This window comes from Talpa europaea, assembly GCF_964194135.1.
Source record: "Talpa europaea genome assembly, chromosome: 11".
NCBI classification, from domain to species: Eukaryota; Metazoa; Chordata; class Mammalia; order Eulipotyphla; family Talpidae; genus Talpa; species Talpa europaea.
Genome location: NC_140078.1, coordinates 66,145,315 through 66,162,244, shown reverse-complemented (window position 1 = coordinate 66,162,244; position 16,930 = coordinate 66,145,315). Strand labels below are relative to the sequence as shown.

The 16,930-nt window shown below is 40.8% G+C and overlaps 1 protein-coding gene across 1 annotated transcript in view; it reads right to left on the bottom strand.

Moving 5' to 3' along the window:
• The window catches only part of ERC2 (ELKS/RAB6-interacting/CAST family member 2), a gene marked incomplete at both ends in the record, with an annotated part of 688,274 nt that overhangs the window by 105,604 nt on the left and 565,740 nt on the right, over nucleotides 1-16,930 (bottom strand). Inside the window, 2 exons of the mRNA XM_084248450.1 lie at nucleotides 13,734-13,862; nucleotides 15,266-15,413. Coding sequence (XP_084104576.1) covers nucleotides 13,734-13,862; nucleotides 15,266-15,413 — 277 coding nt within the window. The remainder of the gene's footprint in view (nucleotides 1-13,733; nucleotides 13,863-15,265; nucleotides 15,414-16,930) is intronic.

The following is a 16,930-nucleotide window of genomic DNA, read 5'->3' as shown; positions in this document are numbered from 1 at the left end:
AGGTTTTACCTCAGATGGTTCAAGGTAAGGAGAGTAATCTCCCATATGTCAATCAACAGCTTGAACAGAGGGGAAAAGATGTTGTGTTGTTTCCTTGATCCCTATCTGGATTCTCAGAGTTCCATGGAACATTCCAAAAGTGATTTGGCTTTTGTGCACAGTGCACAGGGACCAACATTTTTCAACAGAATTTCATGAGATGTGGGGGTAATTTGGGTCCTGCATTCAGCAGAAGCTGAAGATTGGGTATGGCCAAAAGGACAGAATCTGGTTTGTTTATGTCACCACTTTTCTAAAAAACCAACCCAGAGATGAAAAATGTCTGTCTGAATCTCATTGAGAATTCCTGTAGATTTGCCCAAGAGGATTCTTGCTCATAAAAATTTACAAAACGTACCTGTTAAAACAAATTTGCACTTAAGAGCACAACCAGAGTCTCACTTAAATAATTTTGCAGTTAATAGCACCGATTCAATAACCCAAAGCCTGATCAGATTCATCAAATTTGACAAGATTTCTATCCCTTAAAGGTGATTATGAGCATTCATGGCCAAATTGTGTGTGATGCTGATAAAAGAATGAAGAATATGACACTAGCTTTCTACCCACCCAACTTAAAATACTCAACAGTGGTTTTCAACATAGAACTTTTTGGCAAAAAAAAAAAAAAGGGAGAACCAAATATCAAATATACATTTTTGGAGTAAATTCCAGAAATGAAAGGAAAATGATAGGATCTGCCCAAGGTCATGATATGGGGGTGATCTGGTAGAGGAATGTGAGATGCCTGACTTCTGGCCCACACCTTGCTCCTTCTACTTTGGAGAGAGCAAGAAGCAAGAGTGGTAGGGATGCTCTGTGAATTCTTGTGGCTGTATCTGCACCCTCATGGACCTTTCCATGTTTAGTGGAGTTATTACTAAACTAAAGGATGACACATCACTCTACTGAAATTTTCCTCAGAAAGAAATCGTAGCTCTTACTTCCTCAATTCTCTTGGTCTTAGTCAGAACATTAATATTTGTTGAACAGCATGTTTTCTAAGTAGGCAGATATTTCAAAAATCAAATATTCTGGTTTGTTTCAAAGAATATGTTCTCAGCTAAAGTCCGAGGCTTTCTTCCTGTGGGGGTGAGCCACAGTTGGCCACGATTCACCAATGTTTCCACCAGCTAACAATAAAAAATTATGTCCTATTTTAAAGAAACAAAAGAAAAATTATAGTAAAGTTGTGCATTTCCTTTCCAGTCCCCAAAGACAATCTGAAGAACTGGCTCAACATGCCAAATTAAGCCATGAGAATTTATCCATATCTAATAAGGATTAGCAAATGTTACAACACTGAACAGGACTTGACATAATTTATATTCCAACTTCTAAGGCACTTGGGTTCAGCGTGGTCTCATTCCAGCCCTGACACAGGAGGATGTGTGGAGCAGTCCTGCAGGGTCCTCTGAGAATCCCAATCATGTGTAGAAGCAGAAAGCTCTTCACATGACAAAAGGTTTATTTATTCAGAAACAGTACCCTCAGAAGCAGAATGTGATAACAAAAAAGAATTATTTAGGGGAGATGCAGGCATCTGTTCAGTCCAGGATAATTGTCCTGAAAGCAGAAAACTTGGTGATGGAATCTACTCTGCCTGTTGCTCAAGCTGGGTGTCCACCTGCAACTTGGAAAACTTTGGAAACAATTCTAAGTTACATATTTGGAGTAAAGAAGATTAAGAGTCCTGAACTTTGGGGTAGCCAACTCTGATTTGGTCTACTCCATCCTATTTCTAGTCCATGATTGCCAAAAGCACAAAGAGGCAACTGGGAGATTTGCTCATAGTATCTGATATGAAGATAAATCAGCAACACTTAAGTGTCTTTAGTTCATAAAAAATAATCCCAAGACAATGCTCCCCCTTCAAAATATCAGCTTTTTTATTTCCTGCTTCACTAACAACTGCATTAGAAAGCTCACTAACACAGAGGCTCTCCCTGGAAGCCCAACCTCAGCTCACGAAGCCTCAGAAGACCCTGGTCTTGGCAGACCCCCCAGGAGCCTGGACAAGCAAGACCGGGGCTGGGAGGTCTGGACACTCCTTTCCTGGAAGGAAGGAAGATGTCTGAACCCACACTGAACTGGGTTCTTTCAAGGCAATGTTTGCACCTTCTGTACTATTTATTTTTCTTTAAGGATAAATCAGGGCCAGGTTCCCAGAGAAGCAGAAGAGGGGGACCTATTTATAAACATTGCCATTCAAGTTCTTTCTTCTTTGGTCAAAGGAACATATCATATGGAGCAGGTTTGTGTCGATGGATTGTCACCAGAGACAGTGGGAGACCGTCATTCCTAGAAGCACAGTGCTGCATTGTGGGGAAGAGTAATATAGCACCTCAGAACTGAAACCCACATCCTGCACACTGTGTGTAGCCCTGAGGGTTTTTAAAGAGCTTGTCCCAGAAAAGATATTTCATGATAGTGTTTTTCTGGAAACTAGGTTGGAAACATCATCACCGTTTAACCTGCTTGGCATTGCGCAACTGACAACTGGAGAGAAGAAGTCACGGATCAAATAAGTAAACTTAAGAGCCTTCCTTCCTCCCTGTCCTTGAAATCTAGAATTCACAATGTCTCCTGGTGGGAAAGATGGCAACTGCATTGAAACGTGAAACACAGGGGCTACACAAAGGGCGACCCCAACAAGCAGACTCACGCACATCCTGGCTCCACCACTCACTAGCTCTGCAAATTGTTTTACTCATTCACGAAGTAAGGAAAATGATGAGTTCTGGAGTTTTTGTGAAGATATTCATGAAACCCCCAAAGTACAACTCTGTGCCTGAAATATCATTTTCAAGACCTGTCAGTGTGTTAATATCCTACTGAACAATGCATCCTCTTCTATTCAAGTGTAGACTATTGAGAGCAAATACTGCCATTTGCCTGTGCACCCTCAAAGTCTTTGATGTAAATCAAATATTCAAGGGACCATACTTGTAAATGTGTTGGAAATAGTCTCAGACTACCAAAACTGCAAGGAGAAGTTAGTTCACGCCTTGTACCTTCAATGACCTTCCAGGGCTGCTCTGGTAAGTGGGTTGCTTGGTTTTGCTTCAACATTTAAGGTAACTTCAAGATAGCTGCTTGCTTCAGCCATCTTAGAAGCACTGGGGACTTAAAGCCATGAAAACAGAGAACGGAAACTCTGCCACATACTGTTTCCTGCCCTAGCATCCAAAAGGGCTTTGTCATACCCTAAAGCAGTGGGTAGCCTAAAGCAGTGGGTGTCTTGATTTCTGAGCCATCTTTGTAATTCAAGGAGTGCTGGGTCAGCCTTTAGAAAATCAGTCATGGAAGGTTTCTGGCACCTGATTACCACCCTAGATTGATACCTTCTAAATTGCCATTCTTGTTCAATTTTCATTGTTTTCTGAAATGAAAACCTCTCTGTCCAATCTTAACTTATTACCTCTTTACACAATTCCCTCCCCAGACTATTAAAGATTATCTGCATAAAGATATGTTGGCTGTGTCCAATGGCATTTCCCAATGGCCCTATCAGGACAGGGTTGTGCAAACTCAGTTTGCACAACAATTCTGATGGATGACAAAATCAGGGGGTTTGGTTGTTGTGTACATATTTTAAAAAAATAATCTCATCTAAACACCAGTGCTGTGGGGTTCTGGCTCCCCCACCTTGTCAACTCAGCAACTGCACTTGGGACAAGGACAGAAAACAGATTCCAATCGTCCCAGCTATAGTTGGCCCCCGCCAGGGCTCCCTCCATACACAGTGTTCTCTAAGGTTCAATCCCCACCCCCTGGAAACCTAGGCTCTCCACTCCCTTTTTCAGGGAGGCATCGGAGAACACCTTATTCAAAATTGTTCCTCAGATAGCCCCACAGAGCATGATCTTTATTTTTCCCCATGGCATTTATTGTCATTTACCACGCCATATATTTAATGTCTTAATTTTGTTTCTTGTTTGTCTCTTCCACTTGAATATAAGCTCTGTCAGAACGAGGATTTTGTGTTTTGTTCATTGTTGTACACACAGTGAACAGTATCCCGTACATAATATACACCCAATAAATATTTGCTAAATGAACTGCCGTTTCTCCCCATGCCTATTCCCCTAAGAAATTCTGAAAATCCCTCTACCTTTGTTCTCTCAGCTTACTGATCACTTGAACTATGTCTAGTGGTATTTTGTTCCAAATCTATGAGTGGCATATTATCAGGGTATAGTCTGACAAACTCAAGATGAACAGTTGATATTTGCATTAAAACTTACAAATGCCAAGTACTCTGTAGAAAAGGACTATTTCATAATTCTCTAAAACCTTTAAAACATCATGAACTCCAATCTTTCAACCCTGGGGCATTAATCCCCAGGAAAGTAATGATAATGGGAAAAAAAAAAGATCTATGATGAAGATGTTCATCAGGTATAAATATAAAAGTGAAAAACTAAAAAATAAATTGAAATCCCCTCAATAAGAGAATGACAAAATAAATTATGGCAATGATGGAAATCATACAACCACGATATATGTTTTTGAAGCCTTTTAAAGATGGGGGAAATGCACATAACATTAAACATTTATAAGACTAAAAAAACTTTATTATGTGGTATGTCATATCTTTGTTCAAATATTATGTAGAGAATGGAATGTTGGAAACTATAAATCTTAATGACAGTTATTTCTGAGTGGTGGTATTATGGGTAATTTTATCTTTTTATTTACAGTTTTCTAAGTTTTCATAATGAACAAATATTAATTTTACAATAAAATATTTATATACTTTCTATGGAAAAGTATTATTTACATAATAAGGATGGTTATAAAATTAAATTCTTATTACTTTTTAACATAATGCATCATTATAGGTCAATTTAAAAAAAAAACTGTAAACATAGGAGATTCTGGAACTTTTAAGTCTACCTTTAGCGTGTTGTAGAGAATAAAAAAAGAAAGTGGCATCTTCCCCTAAGGATTATGGAGTAACGCAAGAGTAAAGATAGATACTAGAAATGTTCAATTCCAGTGATACTCTTGCAATCACGAGAGAAGGGTGAAGAATTCTTTTCCTATTAAATTATAACTTGAAAAAGAAGAAATTTTGAAATCAGAAAAGGGCAAACCCGGTCTGCACAAGAATGCCGAGCAATGACAAAATCAGTATGATTTTAACATAATTGTTGAAGGGGCAGCATGAAGCTAAAAGGGGGAGGGAAGGGTTTTTCTTTCATTTTGGAATTCAGCATCAGGAAGACTGAGGGCAGGAAGTCGGGTCCTTTTTCAATTCATTTGAAATGATAAGGTGAAGACAGCTTGAAAGGACTTTTAATTATATGATGAGAGGAAGGAAAGGAGAGAGAGAAAGGGACCAGGAGAAACCTGTTTTTATATGTTAAATGATGAAGAAGAAAATAGAAAACTAAAGGGGAAAAGGCTTAAGAGCAGATAATCTTGAGAATGAAACAAGGACTTAAGAGGCAAGTGCCAACATTTTCTGCTGGAAAACAGAAAATGCAGCGCACTTGATGGAGCCTGCAGTCCCTTCCCTCTCCTGGCAGTGGGTGACGCCTGGTGATGCAGGAAGAGATAAGTGGCCCTCCCCAGCCTGCACATGTGACCTCAGGTCACGGCAGGAGCCAGTTGGGACCAGCGGGAGGGTTTGGAGCTGGGAGTGGTGGTCAGGGTCACAGAATAAAGCCTTCTTTTTATGTTCCTTTTTAGCCCCAGTTCATGGGGGTTACGACCTAATTGAAGGATGGCATCCACTGTGGACATCTGCTGGGAAGAGCACGGAGGAGGTTTGGCGCAAGACCCTTCACCAGCTACAGCATCTTTGCCCAGTTCCTGAACTGTAGTTTCCTCATCTCCAAAATGGGATTAAGAACATCTGGTTTTCAGAGTTGTTGTGAGGACTACATGGTATGCAATATTTTAAATCGCTAGCTGCACAGTGCGAGTTTAAAAATTGTTCCTTCCATTCTAGAATACGAGTTAAAAAGCTATCATGAGGAGCAAGGAAGTTATACACATTATTGCCACGAGGCAGTCCTTTGAAAGCAATGTCTGTCTACGATCCCCCAAATCTATCCAGAGCAACAGCTGGACCCCTCCCTTCCCAAAGGACAATGGCTCCTTGGTGGCCTGCATCTTGGGAACTACCCTGCATCTCCATGTTGTTTTGGTGATGGAGCCAAATGTTCTCAGAGGCAGTCGTGAATAGGTTAAAGTCTTGGGGGTTTCAAACATGTCTAATCCAATTAAGATTTGGAAAAAGAAGCGTTATCACTTATAGAATAAATGTTTAAAAATAGAGTAAAGATGTGAAAGTTGAATTAAAAAAAGAGAAAGAGATGGGACATGAGAGAGCTTCTGGGCATTTGAACACTATTCTCTGTTTTGGTCACCTTCAGTGACCAAAGTCTGTCCTTCTGATATGCTCTGACAACTGCTAGACGCTGGAGGAGTGCTTCAAATTACTGAAGCAAAGCTGGCAAATCATTCTGAAACTTAAAAGTCAGACCCAGTCCCCCCTTTTGAAATTTCTAAAAGTGGAACAATGCAATGGTGAAGTTAGTCTTTCCAAGCTTCATTATTTAAAAAGTCAAAGAGCGATGAGTAAGTTCTGAAACTGACAATATACTAGGAGTCTTGCAAACTGAGAAGAAAGTATCATGGTTGGATAGGCGTTTGTCACAAAGATAGACTGTGGATTGCCAATCTAAAATTCTAGGAATTTCTACTTCTGCAGGAAGCATTTCTTGTCTTCTCCAGCAAGCAAATATTGTTCAGTTTTGACTCCCTCTGCACCAAAACATAGCAATTTGCCCGGTTATGTTTCATGAGCTAATATCTCTTATCTTACTGATGGTAAAAATGATTAAAAACAACAACAACAACAACCAAGGTTAAAGAATCAAGTCAACATCTCCTTGGAGAGGCTAAGAGTTTTCAGCACACTCCCACTGAAAGTGCTTGATGCATGTTTAGAAAATGGTTTCTGAAACATGGCTTCACTCAAATAAGAGTCAGAAAGTGGTTCATCAGAGTCAACCTGATGCTCGAGGAAGATGTATTTTTAATAGAGATTTGAAAGACATAAGGATTCACAAAGAAAATATTTTACCACCACAATCTACTATTTCATGTTGCCACTGGCAACTAAGCGGAGTCCCTGAGTGTTGGGATTAAGGCAAGTCACCTAGAGTAAAGGATGCTGCTGGCTGAGAACAGACTAGTGTCCTGAACAATTACTGGGAAAATAAGAGGAAACTGTCTTTCAGAACACCAAGCACTTCAGGTTTCACTTCCATGAGAATGCCCTGCCCTTGGCCTGCTGTGGAGGGATCTGAGTGTGTCTTTTTTACAAAGAGATTCTCTAGAACATATTGTAAAGACAGTTTTCATCGAAGGCAATGATGAATAAGAGATGTGGCTAGATTCTACCAGTGGGACATGAACAGCTTAACCCAAAGTGAGTCTGCAGTGAAAACCAATGCATTTGCATTTCAGCAATTTGATCTGGGGCAAGTCTGTGATGCATTACAATGCTGGGATCAAATCAAGCTTTTCTGGAGCTCATCCAACCACAACAAGAGACTATGGGAACCCTACTGCAAGGAGTTCCTCCACTGCTGTTTAATTGTGCTCATCTCCTAAACCATAAGGGTAATTAAAAGTCATCTGCATACAATGCAATGGAAGTGTGGATGGAAAGCACAAACGTGTGTGGCCTCAAGTAAGTGGAGAAAAAATGTCTAGTCAACTTTCCTACTCTGGGGCTTCCCACTTTGCTTAACAGGAAGGTTCTATCTGTTGAGATGCAGTTTTGATTAGGATCCCATCCTTAAAACTGGCTCTTCTTAACACTCTCCAGGACAGACTCCACCTCCCCCATACTTGCCCACACCTGTTTGGTTAATTCTTAGAGACAGTCCCATGACCTTTTGGACCACATAGGGGAGGATGATTCTTTACCCAAATAATTTGCACTGTGGGAACCTGGCACAGCCTCCAGAAGGTTGGCCTGGATTTAGGACTTTAACTTCTCTGCAAACTCTGGGGGCAAATACAAAGAACCAGGAGACTAGTGTGCCAGTCTTAACACGGTCCTGCTCCCAACTGACCAGTGTGTTTCCTGGTAGCCAAATGCAATGCCTAGAACTAGCGGGAAAGGAAAAAGAAAATAAGCATAATTTATCTCTGATCACAAAAGTATCCTTACTAGTTCTGAGAAATAGCTGGTTCTAATTTTGACGAAACAATAGTGTCTGGCCTTCATTTTCAAAAGGCATTTTCATCAAGGATGTGCATATCACTACTTCAGCACACAGGGGAGCATTTGGGAATAAGGCTTAGGGAGGAAGATTTAGTTTTAAGCTTTCTTCAAAAGCCCTTTAGCAGCAGGAAAATCCAATGATTTCAGAATTAATTATTTTGATGTCAGTCCTTTCTTCAAGAGTGGAGGAAAAGAGTTGGCGGGATTGGATCCAGGGCAAAAGTAGGAAAAAGATGGTAATTTTTAGTAATATTTTTTAGAACTAACTTCCTAAGAGAAAGCAAAAAAAAAAAAAAAAAAAAAAAAAAAAAAAACTCGCTCCCAGCTGGAAGCAAAATTTTAAAAAAAGTAAAGTAAAAGTGTCAGGTGTATGCTTGTGGAGAAAGAGAATTGGAAAGAATACTAAGGTTGGATATATGCAGATGTCTACTATGAAAATCAACCCTTCATCTTTATGCAACAAGCAGCAGAAAGTTCATTTGTACTAATCTCTTTTCTTTACACCACACTTTGTCTAGAACCAACTCAAATGTCAATACCTGAAGAGCATCATAAAGATTTTTTTGTTGTTAAGCATAGTTGGAATTTCTGAACTCATTTCATATCAGCTTCTCTGGCTCATTTGAGAGGTAATTAACAGGAGTTTAGGTATTTCTAGGTAAACTGATTTATGAGACTCTCAGAAGTTTGCATGGATGAAATGAAGGAGTTCCCTTTGTAACAATGAGTAACTTCCGCGGCAACTGGAAATTTGGTGGCATTTTTTTCAAGAAGAATCCCCTAAATTGGAGATGATTTGAAACAGAATATGGTGACTAGAATTGGAGGAAAGGTACAAAATAGCCTCCATTTCAGAAATCAAGTATGAAGAAAGGCATCTTTTTAAAATTCTTGCAACAGGCAAGAAAGGACATGGCATTACACTACATTATGTGATCACCTTGTGGCAAAGAGTCTCCTCTCTTATACCAACTCCTATAGGCTAGTGGCTGCCTGAAACAGAGGGGTGAGAATTATGAGGGTAAGTCTTATCTAAAGTCATGATTGATCAATGATGTTTCTTATTTCAATAAGCTCCCCTGGTGATTCAGTGACTCATTCATTTATACACTCAACAAATATTTGCTAAATGCTCACTCTGGGCTAGCAACTATACTAAACTTGGAGATAAATGGTCAGCAAAAAGAGTCATGAGACCACATACTCAATCTTCATGGAGCTCATTAATTAGCAGGGCAGATAGTCATTATTCAAATTATCATGAAACAAATGCAGATTTGCATCAGAGCCATAAGTGATGCACACAAGCTACAGGAGTGCCAAGCAGGGGATTTGACACAAAGGAGAAAGTCCCAGAAGGTTTGATTGAAAAAGTGCTGTTGGACTGAGTCTGAATGGATGAATAGGCATTAACTAGGTGAGAAGAAGGGGGAAATATGGTCCAGGCAGAATGAATCACAAGGTAGCAAGAAAGTTGCTTTGAATGTCTTTATCTCACCAAACAAGGGAATCCAGCAGGGAGAGCTCAAAGGTAATGAGTATATCAAGAGATTTATCTTAGAAAAGATGATAAATCTGCCCACTGAGGTTAAAATCTTTGGCCTGGCTTGGAGGCCAGCTGCACTTCTCCAAGGCACAGCCATCAATCACCTTGAACAGTTCAACAGCTGGTGGTGGGCACTATTATCCTGCTGCCTACCTCCTTTCAACAAGGAAGGATTAAGACTCCACTGGTATGTTGTGGTGACTGCCAGGGAGGGCATTTTGTCCACAGGTCCTGTTCCTACTCTACTTGGAAATCTCATCAGTTATGCCAAGCAAATTCTGGTACTAGTTATTCTTTGTGGCTCCAGTGGAAGTGGCAATGCTTTTTAAAAATGCAAGCTCAGCACTGGGACTCCTCAGAGGTCACAACCAGATTTGGAGAGTGGATTCACAGAGCAGCCTTAACCAGAGCCCTTTGAGTGCTACCTGAGGGAACCTTCCCTGTTGTATGGCTGCCTAGTTGGTATCTTCTGCTTCCCAACTGCAGAGAATTTCTGCTCAAGAATAGACTACCCTTATTAGGTCCTTTACAATTGTCATACACAGACAACTCCAGTCATTACTCTTTCCACATCCTTCTTCATTCTACGTCAGCCACACTGGCCTCTGTGCTATTCCCAGACATATCATAAGCACACCAGCATGCTCCTGCCCTAGGGCTTTTGCACTGACAGGTCCCTCTTCCAGAATACTCTTACCCTAGATATCTACAGGACAACTCATCTCCTTCCAGTTTTTGCTCAAATGTCACCATCCCAATGAGGCCCATCCTATTGACCTTATTTTACATTCTCACCAGTCCCTTATTCCTACCCTGGCATTCCTGTTCTCCCTTATACTGGCTTATAGTTTTATTTTTCTACTATATAATTTACTAATTTATTAGGTTTATGGTTTATTGCCTTTCTCCCCCTACCTTCATTAAAAAAGTAAGCTCCATAAACTGCATGTGTTTATCTTTTTTGATTGCTGAGTGATATTCCATTGTGTATATGTACCACATCTTCTTGATCCAGTCATCTATTTTTGGGCATTTGGGTTGGAGCTAGAAGGGATCATGCTCAGTGAAATAAGTCAGAAAGAAAAAGAAAAACAACGGATGGTCTCACTCATAGCAGGAATTTAAAAAACCTAAATAAGAGACCAGGAAAAAGACTAATCAATGCAAAGAAATAATCAAAATCAACAAGCAACTCTAAACCAGAGACACACTATGGGGGGGTGGATTAGGGAGGGGTGGGGAGAGGAAGAACTAGGGTCAAAATAAGGGGGGGTGCAATTATATGGGGAATATAACCAAAATGAAAATGCATACATTGTACAATGATGAAAAATGATGTAAGAATTATATAAAATAAAATATTAAAAAATAAAATAAAAGAAGAAGAAGAAGAAAAAAAGTAAGCTCCATGAGGAAGCTCTACTTTGTTTAATGATCTATTCCAAAAATGCCTAGTGTTGTAACACAGAAAAGGCGCTCAATGAATAGGTGTTGAGTTGAATTTCAACATAGCACTTTCTCTCAGTAAGCTACCCCTCTCACCTTCATGCCCCTCGGCAGCTTAGGAGCTTCTAACTGAAGCATTAGAAATGGGGATCTCTTAGAACATCTTGAGGTATGGGGACTAATCAATTGTTCATGATATTGCTTTAGGGAGACAGTATTCAGCCTAGTTAAGAGCAAAGTATTAGCACTTCTACACACAGTGGCCAAGCCCTGCAGTGCCTAGTATGAGTATATGATGGTAATAGTGTTATCTGGTCACCTGGAGCCTTGTTTTAATCAACTCAAATATGGGGATGATGTTCTTCTCATTGAGGAAGGTAAAATATCCGCTGTGGATGAATCCTGACACACAGTAGGTATGCAGTAGTTGGTTGGTGATGAGGGAAAAGTGAGATGTTTTTAAACTTATGTATACATAAAGTACTTGGCACAGAGACTGGCATATGGGAATTGTGCACTCATTCACGTAAGTATTCAGTAATTCCTACAATATATTTTGGCAAATAGTAATAACTAGGGGAGTTGTTAAATGAGTGACAATTGAAATTTGTGAGTCACCTTCCCAGGGTGACTTTTCTTTTCTGATCGATATCTACGTGGGGAGCATGCATAAAACAAGTAAATTTCATAACTGCTATGGGTCTCTTCTGGGCAGGCTGCGAGCTTGGATATAGGATTCCTGGCATGTCTATCCACTGCTCCCCAGTTCTTGGGCTTGGCTTTAGGAAAGGGCAGACCAGAAAGGCTTAGGTGCCAAAATTTGTCTGTTTTTCTTCTACAGTTCAAGTGTTCTCAATGAGCTGTGACTTCCAGGTATGTGAAAAGAAGCAATGATGAAATCAAAATAAAACTATCTCTGATAATAGTAGCTATGGTGTGCCAAACACCACAAAATACTTTATGTACATTACACTTCATCACAACTTTGAATTAGGTTATTAGTTCAATTTACAGATGGGGAAATTGAGGCTCAGGGAACTTCTGTCTCTTGTCTTTGATAACTTAGTTGATAGGTGCGAAATAAGATTTGCTCTAAGTGGTCAAACTACAGGTGGCATCTCCAAGTTCGGCTTATGGTTCTGTGGCAAAGGGTCTTCTCAGGCATCTTGGTGTTGTCTACCAATGAAACCTGAGCAAGACACCCAACCTCTGTAGATATCTAGTTCCTTCTCCACAAGAGCATCTGCCTTTCAGCTTTGCTGAGAATGGATGAGTTAATGTATGCAAAGCTGATAGACTCATGTGGGCACATCAAGAGCTCAAAAATATTTGTAATTATTCATGAGATCAATAATCTAAGCTTAAGGGCTATGGCAGAACCTACTTATTATGAATGGTTGAAGATCGTTCTTGAGTGGACATTCTGATATCTTTCAGGTTTACAAAAATAAGAAGCTTTGCGGTGTCTGGAACACCTTTCTGTTGGTTACTCTGAATCCCCTCATGAATATGGTGGCATGAGTGTGGACTCAGCTGAACTACCCAAACCCAAGCCCTGGAGCTTACAATCTGTGGGTCTTGGGTTAGTTATTCCACATTTGAGTCTCAGTTATGGCCCCTGGAAAAGAAGGGTAATCTTGCACCCAGCCACAGCACGAATGTGACTAGGACAAAATCCCCAAAGGACACTAGATACACTTCTCGCACAGAGTAAACACTCAATAAATAAAAATGAATCAATCCTGGATTCATTATCATTTGCTATGAGGATACATAGATCCACACACACTTCCTTACAGGTAAAGTGTGTGGAAAGATTTTAAACCTAAATCACCAAGGAGCCCAAACTCCTCCTTTGCTGCCTCTCCACAACAGCCCTTCAGACTTTGCCTTAGCCAGGCAGAAGCCTAACTTTGCATGGCTGGGGTTTCCCCAATGTGCCCCATGATACCCAAAACCAAGCATGTCGTGAATAATGAAGGCTTTGTGCAGTTTCCCAGGAGCAAATTGAAGGGCTACACTCAATCCTTCCTGGAATCCAGGAGTGCATTTTCATGATGCTGAGAAAGAAAAAAGCAGCCTTAAAAATTCCTTGCTGAGAAAAGTAAAGGGAGATATGGAGAGCAAAGTATCTGAGAGACAGAAAGAAAAATTCCTCTGCTGTGCTTGACAGTAAGGCCTCTGGAAGTCTTGAGTTTGCAATGATGCCAAGTTATTTCAGAAGAACTGACCCTGTAGGTAAGGTGGACACCAAGACTGGAACCATTGCAAAGGCATGATAAATTAAATTGTATTACAAGTCAAGATATAAAGCTGTCATTTATGGTCCCAGACTTTATGGCTACCCAGTGCTGGAAATCATCAAAAGAGGTGGAGATCAAGATAGGAAGCAGCTCTTATGCACCCCCACCCCCTGTGCTGGGGTGAGTGTCTCCTTAGCAGCTGACTGACCTGAGACCTTTGGATCATGTAAGCATCGTAGCTTGACCCGTGGTACGTGGCCGTAATATCTGGGCTGTAGCCAGCATCACAAGTGCATGGTATATTCGAGCTCAAGGGCTGTTTCCTAGGTCTATAAACCTGTGGGAGAAAGCTACAATGGTTAGGTGCAGGAGGGGAGGATGCAGGGCAAACAGGGAAGGAATTAGGAGAAAGCAAAGAAGGAGGTTTGTCTTGACTTTCTTTGGCCAAGTGGGTGGAAAACCCAGTGTAGAAGATGCACAGCCCCAAACAAAGAGGCAGATGAAGCTAACCCCAACCCCCGGGACCAGCGTTAGCAAGGCATGCCGCTCTGTGGAATGACCCCAATGTCTGGCAGTGAGTAGGAGACTTTCCCTTCACGGGAGAAGGCACCCAGATGTGGTGGTCTCTCCCCCTCTCATTTTCTCTCTCTCTCAGCAAGGCAGTCCCATGAGAAATGGATACTGGTCCGGGGCCTCAGGATGACTTTTCCTTCCTGAGGAGGGAAAGGGTTGGCCCAATTGTGAGGGGAGGATGCTTATCCCTCTCCTTGTGCTCACTCTAGAAGACAGAGATGAGTCCTAGGGGCTAAAATTGATGTAGAAATACTCTACATGGTACCATGTGGCATTTAGAGAGCCTCAGAGCCACATGTGGCCCTTGCTAAGATGTGACAGCCACCTTGTGAGACCACAGACCACTGAGCCATAACATCTGCTGAGAAGGGTTCATAATGCTAGAATCTGAATGAATACCTCCCAAAAGTCCCCGGGTTATATATGGAGAAATAATACCTGATAATTTCAGGGATGATTTGCATATTCTTCTGGTGAAATTATATCCACTGAAATCACTTCCTGAAAACACATCAGAAAGCAAAGAACTTTCTGCACAAATTAGAACTTTGCACTTCCTTCCTTTACCCTCAGAAGAATATAGTGGCTTAGAGAGGAGGAAAAAAAGATAATAGGATAAACGAGATTTTTATAAATCCAACTAATAATGGCTAGCAATGCAAAGGACTGGAAAATGTTCCTGCATTGAAAAATGCTGGAAGAAATAGTTGAAGAACCAAAGTTGGATGTATGGAGAGAAAGAAATCTAAAGAACTAAATGAGGGAAGTTTTTTTTTAAACAGGGCCTAGAAAGTGAGCAAGACAGAAAGTAACAGGTCCAATGGGAAAGAAGTTGCCAGAATTTAATTCATAGTTTCTAGGATTTAGTTTCTGAAGTCATATAAAGTCCACTGGAAGGAAAAGAGCTGAGAGGTATTTCTGGTGAGATGATGCTAACAAAAAAGGAAAGGAAAACAGCACTGATGGCAAACCACAGACGCCCAGGCACATGCACAGAAAAGCAGTTGAATGATGTTCCAACAAAAACTCGGGCCGTTTCATTCCTATCTGATTTCAGCTGCTTGAGCCCGCAGGATGGACATGGAAAAATGAAGAGCTGCTAAACCCAGAGAAAGCACCCAAGGCCCCAAATCCAGCAAAAGACACTTTTCATGCAGTAGGTCCTACCTGCTGTTTTAACTGATGTACTAATCGATCTTTTTCCCGCTTAAGGGCCATGACTTCTTCCTGCGTCTTTTTCTTCTTGGAGGCAGACAATTCCAGCAAGGCAATGTTAGCATCTTTCTCGCTGATTGCTGCGAGCAGTGCTTCCTGTCTGGGAAATAAAGATTATTGTGATAATTTTTATAAAGTGAAAAATAAACCACTCTGCTGTGACAGTTGAAATGAGTGACCAAGTATTAGCTCAATGGGAAGGAATTATGGGTAATATTTCAGACAAACTACTCTTTCACTCTCAGAGCAAATAAAGTAGTTTGGGTCAAAATCCCTGAGATCACTGTGTGCTCTAAAAAAGGCATCTTTCAATGACTTCATTGACACAGCTACATATTAGATATGGAAGGAGTCAATTTGAACATTTACTTCTAAGACACTTTCATCCATCTGTTTATCCATCCAGTCACTGATAACACCCATCCATCCGTCCATCCGTCTGTCCAACCATCCATCCATCCAACCATTCATCCAATCATCCATCCCGACAACCATCCTACATACATTCATACTCCATCTACCAAGTAAAGCTGTAGATACTCCAATACAATCCAACAAAATTGGGCAGCAATTTCAATACTAAGTATTATTTCCTTCATGCAAGATTTTCTTTTGCAGTCAGGCAGAGATATTTTCAACACACTTAATGATGCATTGAAAATATCTCTATTATTGTTAATATGAGTGATGCATTTCCACTTTCAATGTGATTAGTGATGTTTCCCTGCTATTCCATGGAAAACCATTCATTTCTTAGTCTTCCTTATCTCAGTAATTATAGTGCCATTAAGTACCCCAAGTCCCAAATCTGTAATAAAAGTCATCCCTGATTCCTCTCCTCCCTTCTCCTTTAACAGGTTTTGCTCCAAAACACATCCCTTATCTAAACTGATACATTATTACCAAACCTCTCTAATCGCTAGCATCTACTCACCGACCTCACTCACTGGACTTCCTGGTACAGAGACCAAAGTCATTTTTAAAAAGATTATAAATCTGTATTTCACCATTCTGTTGCATGAGAAAAAAAACATTACATCACCCATTAGATTTGAAATCCAGACCTTTTACTGATACCCAAGACTCTTTACAGCAACTGGCCCTGAGGTCATCTTACTTCCTTCATTCCCAGTCATTAGGTTCCAGCATATTTGTTCCAAAACTATTTAATGTCCTCGAAACTGTTACACACATGTTCTTTTTTTTCTCTCACTCTTTTTTTAAAGATTTATTTATTTATCCATATAAGAGCTGGGGCACAGGCCAGAGATGTGGAGGGTAAGAGGATTCACCAGAGAGAGTGGGGAGCAGAACAGGCAGACTGAATGAAACACACTGCTAAGGGGAGCAGCGGGCGAGTCAGGAAAGGTCTGCTGCGCCATGTGGGTTGCTCCCTGGCTGGCCAGGGATCGAACTTGTGCTTCAGAGGCTGTGGATTGCTTCATAGTGCGGTGCTTAAGCCCTTGCACTACCAGGGAGGCCCCTGTTACACATGTTCTTGCCTCATAAGCTTTCCCTTTGCCATTCCCTTTGAGCAGAATGCCTTCACCAACGCCTTCACCTCACTCAGCATCTCATCCGTTAGGTTTTAGTTCAAATGCTTCTCAGAAAAACCCT